The following is an 8,548-nucleotide window of genomic DNA, read 5'->3' as shown; positions in this document are numbered from 1 at the left end:
TAGAGGACAACGATGTTGTTGCGAACTATCCGCTAGAGTTTCTCAACAAGCAGCAGCCTTCAGGAATGCCACCGCACAAGTTAGTTCTAAAAAGAGGTGCGTTGATAATGCTATTGCGCAACCTTGATCCAGCCAATGGCCTGCTCAATGGCACACGCCTGGTGGTTGATGAGCTCCACACAAACTTCATCATAGCTACTATTGTAACCGGATCCAGGAGAGGTAGCAGGGCAGTCATACCAAGGATCGACATGGCACCGAGCGAGACACAGCTGCCATTCATACTCAAGAGAAGACAGTTTCCGGTTCTTCTTTCGTTTGCGGTGACAATCCACAAGTTACAGGGCCAGTCATTTGACAAGGTGGGTGTTTATCTGCACAGCCCAGTCTTTGTGTATGGTCAGTTGTACGTAGCTTTGTCGAGAGTGCGCTATGAAAACGGTCTAAGGGTATATGTTGCTGGCAATGGATGCCAAGGAAAGCGTGAGAATGATAAAGTATACACAAGAAATGTTGTGCATACTAAGCCATTATAATGAAAGTGATTTATTGATTCTGTAACTATACAACAGTTAGTAGAAAGGAATGACCTGGTGTTTTAGTCACATTCAAAAGCGCTATTTCGGTATACTATCCATTCATGCATCCGTTTTGAAAAACAAGCAGTGCAGCTAAAGTTAGTCTTTGCATAGAACTGAGCATAAGAAGCATTTCAGGACCTACTCGCTGATGTAAGTAGCTACACATCTTTACAACATGTTCTTTATCATTAAACATAGTCAATAGATCAGTTGTATGAGTAAAATAAGTAAACATATCTATCCGTTCTGCACTATGTACTATATGTAGTAAGTCGAAAGTAAATAAACGTATTATTAACAAAAAATGTTGGTATATAAACCAAGTATTATCCAGGCTATTTATTATTTTTGTTCATTTTAGTAATTATATGACTCTTGCTATTCTGTGTTCACCAGTTCAGTATTCACACATCATATGAATAAGGGTATGATTTTTCCGTTTGTGCACTTTAGGAAAGCGTATAAATATAAAAAATTTGTCAATACCCCTTACCAAATATGCAAATTATTATAATACTGATAAGATCGGTGTATGTGATGGACAACTCGTATCCCGACCAGGATAGTGGTCATATTGCAGGAACTTCCCCAAGTAACACTCTCATATATCCTGGTATGGAGGTAGTCGGCCATCCTACGCAGTTGACCATGTGTAGTGATGAATCACAAGAACATGCACAACATGATAGTGAAAGTGCGGGAACGAGCAGCTCAAGAAAACGCAAGAGAGTGAGCGGACAATCGAATGAAGGTCGCTCGGATAGGCTTGAAAAGTTACAAAATGTCATTTTTAAAGTGATAAATATGAGAGAAGATTTTGCACAAGAATATAATCAAAAAACAAAGAATAACCAAGGAGATTTGGAGTTGTCCAGGTATTTTGATAATCTAAAAGAAATGTTGATTAAGTCTGCACGTTGTTTACGTACAAATAAGGGAAGGATAGTTAATACGGGAACAGATAATTGTGATATTTTGTCACTAATTTCCGAATATATTACATTTAGAACAAACATATTTGTTCAGATGAAAAGATTTTTAGTGTCAATTGAAAGATTAAGTTCCGATAAAGTGGCTGTTACCTGTGAGGGTGTGAAAAAAATTTCTCAGCTGCTGAAGCTTTACGCCAGATACAACGATGAACTTTATTCTCTGCTAACAACTAATTCTAAGATAAGTGAGGCAGAATATTTTAGTGGTCAAAGTGTGAAATGTGTAGGTTGCAGTAATAATCATCGTAATAACTGTTTTATTATGCAAGATGTGATTGATAGTTTATTTATTAATTCATTAGAAATGCTGTACGGGACGAGAGTCGCTGACAAGTGTTTGCTTTTTTCTGAGTTTACAAGCCTTTGTGGGTATTTTGTGCAGTTCCGCAACAATGTAACAAAAATAATGCTGCGTGATAAAGCGATCACGATATATCTTGTCAGCAGAATCGAAAACATTGTGACATCATGCATAAAACTGAGGAATAGAGGAGATGATCAATATAAGAACAAACAGAATATGCTGAGACAGATCGATTATCGTTCCTTTGTTCGTACATTTCTGTTTTCACAACTTCTTTGTGTCTTAAAAGTCAAGTTAAGCGTTATTTCAAAGTACGTATTTTTTTCCGAGTTGGAGTATACTTGCTCAACAGTTTGTGGTGCGAGTAATCCTGATACTGTTTGCGATACTTTTTTGGAAGGATATGAGCCTCTATTCTTTTTGCTGTCTGGTTTATTTGACAAGATTGGATTTACAAGCCGTTGTTCAAAAGCTACTTGGGATAAGAATCTAAGCATGGAGCACTTAGATGGAAAATATATTCTTGAGAAGATTCTTTATAAATATTCACGTCATATGAAAGAGAGATTAGGACAAAACGTAAAATGGTTGTATGGATATATTGGACGGTATCTCTCCACAAGCTATTCTGAGAGGCGAGATGAAATACTTAAGAAAATTGAGGAGTTGGATTATAACAATTCTGAACTTATGACACAGCAAGTTTGTGATCTTTATAAGTGTGTTAGAAGGCATCTGGAAGAGCTGATACGGCGGTAAATAACACCCAGATATGAGAATCATAAGATTAAATAGTATTTATGGATTTGTGTTGTCTAAATATTACATGTGTTTTTGTAGTAGTTTTTACATCTGATATTACGGTTCATTATTATTGTGAACAAGCATCAGGTGATATTATCATCGCATGAGTAAAAAGACAACACAGAAGCTGATTGATCAGTTCTGAGAAATAAATTATTTGACCCTTCGAGAAAAATAAAAAACTTTGTTTCATGTATTTGCACTGAATATATAGTCAAAAGCTGTTGTGCAGCTCATTCTTTCCGAGATGCACTTAGTCATCACTTGTAAGCAATATCTACTTTGTAGTACATCTTAATAAATTTTTATACACTAACACATACATCAACTTTAGTGAATGTTACATAAAAATGTGAATAAGGAAATAAAACGCTCTGTTCTGAGCTTGTACAAGAACGCTTACTATTGGTCGAGTTAAATGGCGTTCTACGAACACATTAACACGCATTTTATTCGTGTGACAATGGATTAGTGTTGTATTTCTGGAAATCATTTCCACGGCTCAACATCTCGTTCATGCTTTTTTGTCAGACCTTGTATTTTACTTTCATACAGTCTTTCTACTGTCCAACACTGCACTTTTCCCTATATCTTGTTTTATTCTACTTCTTAACACCTCAAGCTCCTTTCATCTCGCGTGTGCATATGTTTTTTGCTCATACTTAACTCATGAGCTTTTCAATCGTACAGGGTCTAAAAGACGAATGGCTTAACAAACTAAAGACGAAAACAAACCGCAAAGTATGCATTTACTACAAGAAAGAGCATAGGAAAAGCATTGTATATTTCCAATGCGGTGATAAACTGGCAATCGGTGAGCACCGAGATGACGATCATGTTCTTATCGTGCAGAAGAGCGATTTTGCAGACAAAACCTGTTTTACATTCTTTTTGTCGAACGAGAATGTGCCAAGAAACTTCAACAAAATACCTAAAAAATACGCCAATCACCTTTCGATCACGCAGTACTACGAGAAGCCGTGCGCACTGAACCATGTTGTTAGTCCATGCAATTACACTCCTCTTGTTCAAGCAGAAAACTCTTGTTCCATAAAATGGCGAACCGAACCGCTGTACACGTAGGGGCTACGCAATTTGCTACCAAAAAATGAGTGCAGAAAATAAATAGCAAATGTAACAGTTAATCTGAATTAAAAAACATTTATCTATTTCCAACATTCCTTTTCCTTCTTTTCCGTCCGCTATCACTCGACGTATCGGCATCACACGCCACAATTTTCACATAATCACATCTCACCATTTTATTGTTGATGGTCATAACAAAATCTCTCGTTATAAAATTCCACACGCCATCAACGAAATTGTACGACTCAACGCCACCCTTAAAGTTCATGTTGCTCTGTACCGTGCGACCAAAAACAACCGGCACCGCCTGGTCAAACTTCTCAAGGATTAGCTTGGCCTGTGCGGGCGTAAGCTGCGAGTTGCCCAACATATCCTCTATGGTATCCTGTAGTGCTTTTCCAATTATACTCTGTCTGTAAAATTCGTACATGCTGCTTTTGCTCTTCGTACTTTTTACCCCTCCAATATTTTTTTTTAATCTATGTTTTGCATTCGTACTTTTGATTGGTTGGGGATGTGACGTGTAGAGCAAAACAATTTCATCGTAAATTTTGTTTTTTTAAATTTGGGCAAAATGGCAAGTAATTTTAACGTTTTCAATCGCACAGTATTTATCTAAGTTTGTAGAAGGTAAGTTGAAAATAGCTTATACAAATTAGCTGCTATGGAACGCTCTGCACTTTTTATCCCTGAAAACAGCCATCATTTGGTTTGTGTTGAACAATCGATTGGTTATGGACACCAAAACAGTTGTTCTGATGTTTCTTGCAATCTGCCGCAGTCTGTTTTATCGTACCAAGTCACATTCTTGTACTCGATGCCCTGCGTGAGCTCTAATGTGTTATTTTGGAGAGGTACAATGTGGAATTACACCCTTCATGCATGTAAGCCGAGCAATAGGCAACTTGGCAAATAAATTTCCACACAGACAATTGGTACGCATTAAATGAGCTATCCTCACAGCAACGGCAACGCGAGGTGTCCTTTTAATGATTAGGAGCTGATCGTGTGTTGCAGATGAATTTCTACAGATCAGGTCATGATTTATCAAATTAGACCAATTATTCCCCTGGCTGATTAATTAATTCTCAAACATGCATGTTTACACGGTAATGATTAGCTTTTCGGAATTTATTGGCTCATCGTTTCTTCCTCGCTAACAGATGAGCAGCAATGCTGATGGGATTGATGCACTCCTTGTTCTGAACACGTATTTACCACGCACATGTTTGACAAACTCCCTGTTCCATTACCTAGCAAGAAAGTGTTGTAAAAGCAGTCGCTACAATTTTGTAGCTGTTGGAACCACTGTTTTGTTGCATTCCTTCAATAAAACTGCTGGTTTGCACAAGCAGCCGTTTCTGTTGCTCATTTTGCAGGCAAATCAGCTCTAACTAACTTTTTAGCTATAACCCATGTTACCACCACCATTCACCGCTTCATATTGATAAAAATAAATTTGTAGTGGCAAGTAGGCACGAACACAAATTTTGAACATTTTAACAATCTACCGCTTAATCTTGGCAAAAAACATAAAATAATACTGGTCCCTCATAATAGTACGAATCAATACCGTAAATTTACTCCTATATTGATACTACTCCTGACTGGTGCCCGTTTTTGGTTAAAGGCTCTGCATATTCGTCGTTCACTGCATGTTGTACGACTTATTGGCGGCTTGCACATAATACGCATTTATGTACTCAGCGCTTGGATTATGTATAGCACGTTCTGTCACTGTTTATGGTTTGTATTGGCAGTTTCTGGCCGTGTACACCTATTTTTGGTATCTGCATTGTTTAGCACTGCCCATGTCCATTTCCTTGAATATGCTTTTTTGGGACCTAAGCCTATCTTTAGCCATGATAATACTCCACGATCCTCACAGGATTATAAAACCGCTCACAAGGATAATAATTCATTTAATGATATCGGAAGCCGAACAAATGTCTTCAAAATGCCTATTTAAGATGTCTAAACACGTAAATCAGGCCTTTAATCGCAAATATCTCTCAATCTATCGCTAAGCAGAATCTACACCATGTAAACACGCTCTACACGGTAAAACATTTTATTTATCGCAATTATACAAGACTCTCATATACTTATGTCTATCATTCAGAATGTCAGTTAGATTTACACCGCTGACATAAGTCCGACAGCTACACGGATAACCAATCATCTCATGTTAAATTTTTATTTCCCCCAGCCATTTCAAGTATTCTTTGGGAGTGACAACCTGATTTGTGCACACAAATATTTCATACGAGCTTTTTTCACTCATTTGATTGATCAACATCATCTCTGGATATGTTACAACATCGATATACAGCACCAGTGTCTTCTTCTTCGCCTCATGCTTCATAAACACAAAAGAGCTCTTCCTTAAACTTTCTTTTTTCTCTGTCGTCTCTCTCTTCACCAAATTAGAAAACCTGTTGTTCTTGTTCTGCACAAATGCACGCAGAAGATCATGCAGCAGCGGGTCATACCTACTTATCTCATACGTAAACTTTGAGTTATACTCTTTTCTCTTGTTGAAATTTTTGCGCATCGTTTTCAGCTTCTCAAAAATCTTTATCTCCTGGTCAGTGAGCATCAGTTTTTCTTTCAATTTTGTAACCTCGTTTGTCTGAAAATCGTAGTGCGTGGACAGAAGGAGTAAAACAAGCCTGAACTTGTTTTCTCGCCTTATCTTCTGGTTCAAAATACCAAATACGTCCTTTAGACCACCGTGATAGCGATTTCCTTTGTTGTCGTAGCCTGTACTTATGTTCTGCTCGAATGTTGCTATGTAGTTAAGCTGCTCCTTCTCGAAGAGATTAAGAGTGTCTTCAGCGAGATTAATGTAGCGGTTAACGCTTTCCTTTAGTTTTATGTTTTCGGGTGCTTCCAGTACCAGCTTGTGAATTTCGTTAATGTCTGTCTTTTTGTCAATTTTTTTCATTCCTTCAACCAGCTTCTGTGCTTTGCTGTTGAGCACGCTATTCGTGTCGGCAATGTGCATGTATCGTATTTCACGGTACAACGGCGATTCATCGGTGTTGTTCTCGCACAGATTCAGGTCGTGTATCAGGCTCTCAAAATTAAAAAAGTGTATCAGCGGCACAATCATATCAAATGATCGATCCAAAACGATCAAATCAGAGTTGTAGTATTCATTACGCGATTCACTCGTGCTGCTGCATGTCTTGAGTTGCTCGTAGAGATCCGTATCTGCTCGCAAGTTGATTACATTGAAGCGCAGCTTGAGAATTGAGCTGAAACTCCGTATTGCATCTCCTACTCCGTTCAAACCCGTAAATATTCTTTCATTAATCACAACAAAGTTGATATCTACGTACTTGTAGAATATATTTTCGCCAATAATTTTGTCATTCTCATTTATCCTGTTTGTGTGTACCACGTAGTACTTCGTGTATATTTTGTTTTTTACGTCCTTTTTGATCGCTTTGTAGGTTTCCTTGCAATGTGTAACGAAGTAAATGGCCGGATATGGGATAGGATCTCGTTTAAGCTCTAATCTTTGCATAGAGAGAATCTCGTTGGACAAGATTTGAGTTTTCGTGAATATGTACGTGAGAATTCGTGCGGTCGATGCATTATAAACGAAAACATGCCATTCATCCTCTGACGAAGGCCTCAAGACATCTTTCACTATTTTGTCTCTCATCATTTCCTTAAGATTCATTTTGGGGTACGTATAAGCAGCGCTACAAATTACCTAAAGATGGAGCCGTTTTGTTCTGAGCAGATGCAACTAATTACAAACCTTAGAGTTGCAGATAAAGATGCAGACCGAGTATTAACAAATAATTACGAAGTAAAGAGCACTATCATTGCACCACTGGTCACCAATAGCATGTATAATTGTTATATTTTGCATGTTTTCAAAAATGAGAAACTACATCGCAATTCCTTGAAATATTGCGCTTGGTGTTTTATTCGGGTACAAAACAAAACTGGTATCCTTTTCTCTATGTTGTATAGGCAGTACTGAAACATTGGTGTTTATTTTCAGTACTCTGACGAGGTTTACATGTCACCGGCATTTTTGTAAAATATTTTGTGGTGGAATTTACGCAAAAAGGAAACGTGATAGTGATAATATTGTTTTTAGTGAAAATGTGGTACGCCAAGGCAATTTATTATGAACTTGTGACAGTGTCATGTATCACCTTAATTTATCATTTTTGAGACGGCCGTTCCAAATGAACAGGAAAGACTCCTTGGCTGTTTTGCTGCCAAGCGGGACACCAAATACTTGCTTTCTTACTTTCAAACTGCACTACCTGCTCAAATGTTTGGAGACACGCATTTCTTGCAGCTCACCCAGTACAAGCACAGGAGATGTTTAGTACCACGCATTTTGCATGGTATAGCACAGGAAGGTCTCCAGAAACACCCAACCCACATTTTTCCCGCGCCTCGAATTTCGTTAAAAAATTTTATTTTCTGTATTTTTATTTTTACCAGAACACTTTTTCTGGTCCCAGTGCACCAAAAGCACATCCCATTTTAGAATATATGAAACAGCGTACCGTTTTACCTTCATTTGCGCCATACGTTCACGCAATGTATTGGAAAACTGAAATGGTTTTATGTTTTAAAAAAATTCTTTTCTTCACCCACCCTCAATTCGCTATGGTTGACAAGAAGATATCCAAAAAAAAAGAACAAGTTTCATCGGGATCGGACAACGAAGAGGAATTGCATGACGGGTCAATGTCTAGTTCGTCGCTAGACTCTGGCAGCGACACATCGTCCAGTGGCAGCGAATC

The 8,548-nt window shown here is 38.0% G+C and overlaps 6 protein-coding genes across 6 annotated transcripts; 4 read left to right on the top strand and 2 right to left on the bottom strand.

The window, feature by feature from the left end:
* Nucleotides 1-2: 2 nt before the first annotated feature.
* VCUG_02839 (uncharacterized protein) lies at nucleotides 3-536 on the top strand (the record flags this gene model as incomplete). Its single annotated transcript, XM_008075413.1, has 1 exon — nucleotides 3-536. A coding segment is annotated over one exon (534 nt), but the record flags the coding sequence as incomplete, so codon positions are not given.
* A 543-nt stretch (nucleotides 537-1,079) lies between these two features.
* On the top strand, nucleotides 1,080-2,636 carry VCUG_02838 (uncharacterized protein; the record flags this gene model as incomplete). The annotated part of the gene is made up of 1 exon (XM_008075412.1): nucleotides 1,080-2,636. One exon carries the CDS (start codon nucleotides 1,080-1,082, stop codon nucleotides 2,634-2,636), a length of 1,557 nt encoding a protein of 518 aa, XP_008073603.1.
* Nucleotides 2,637-3,350: 714 nt separating this feature from the next.
* On the top strand, nucleotides 3,351-3,764 carry VCUG_00553 (uncharacterized protein; the record flags this gene model as incomplete). Its single annotated transcript, XM_008075382.1, has 1 exon — nucleotides 3,351-3,764. The coding sequence occupies one exon, from the start codon at nucleotides 3,351-3,353 to the stop codon at nucleotides 3,762-3,764; it is 414 nt and encodes a 137-aa protein (XP_008073573.1).
* A 76-nt stretch (nucleotides 3,765-3,840) lies between these two features.
* Nucleotides 3,841-4,764, bottom strand: VCUG_00552 (uncharacterized protein). The gene has a single exon (XM_008075381.1). The coding sequence runs from the start codon at nucleotides 4,195-4,197 to the stop codon at nucleotides 3,844-3,846; it is 354 nt and encodes a 117-aa protein (XP_008073572.1). The 5' UTR covers nucleotides 4,198-4,764; the 3' UTR covers nucleotides 3,841-3,843.
* A 700-nt stretch (nucleotides 4,765-5,464) lies between these two features.
* On the top strand, nucleotides 5,465-5,794 carry VCUG_00551 (uncharacterized protein; the record flags this gene model as incomplete). Its single annotated transcript, XM_008075380.1, has 1 exon — nucleotides 5,465-5,794. The coding sequence occupies one exon, from the start codon at nucleotides 5,465-5,467 to the stop codon at nucleotides 5,792-5,794; it is 330 nt and encodes a 109-aa protein (XP_008073571.1).
* VCUG_00550 (uncharacterized protein) lies at nucleotides 5,600-7,575 on the bottom strand. The gene has a single exon (XM_008075379.1). The coding sequence runs from the start codon at nucleotides 7,456-7,458 to the stop codon at nucleotides 5,956-5,958; it is 1,503 nt and encodes a 500-aa protein (XP_008073570.1). The 5' UTR covers nucleotides 7,459-7,575; the 3' UTR covers nucleotides 5,600-5,955.
* Between the last annotated feature and the right edge of the window lie 973 nt (nucleotides 7,576-8,548).

Source organism: Vavraia culicis (assembly GCF_000192795.1).
Source record: "Vavraia culicis subsp. floridensis unplaced genomic scaffold supercont1.6, whole genome shotgun sequence".
NCBI classification, from domain to species: domain Eukaryota; kingdom Fungi; phylum Microsporidia; family Pleistophoridae; genus Vavraia; species Vavraia culicis.
This window is presented reverse-complemented; position numbering and strand designations above follow the sequence as displayed.

What these genes read in the sequence shown, in the direction of transcription:
- VCUG_00552 (XM_008075381.1), bottom strand. Translation starts at nt 4,197, where the DNA reads ATGTACGAATTTTACAGACAGAGTATAATTGGAAAAGCACTACAGGAT.
- VCUG_00550 (XM_008075379.1), bottom strand. Translation starts at nt 7,458, where the DNA reads ATGAATCTTAAGGAAATGATGAGAGACAAAATAGTGAAAGATGTCTTG.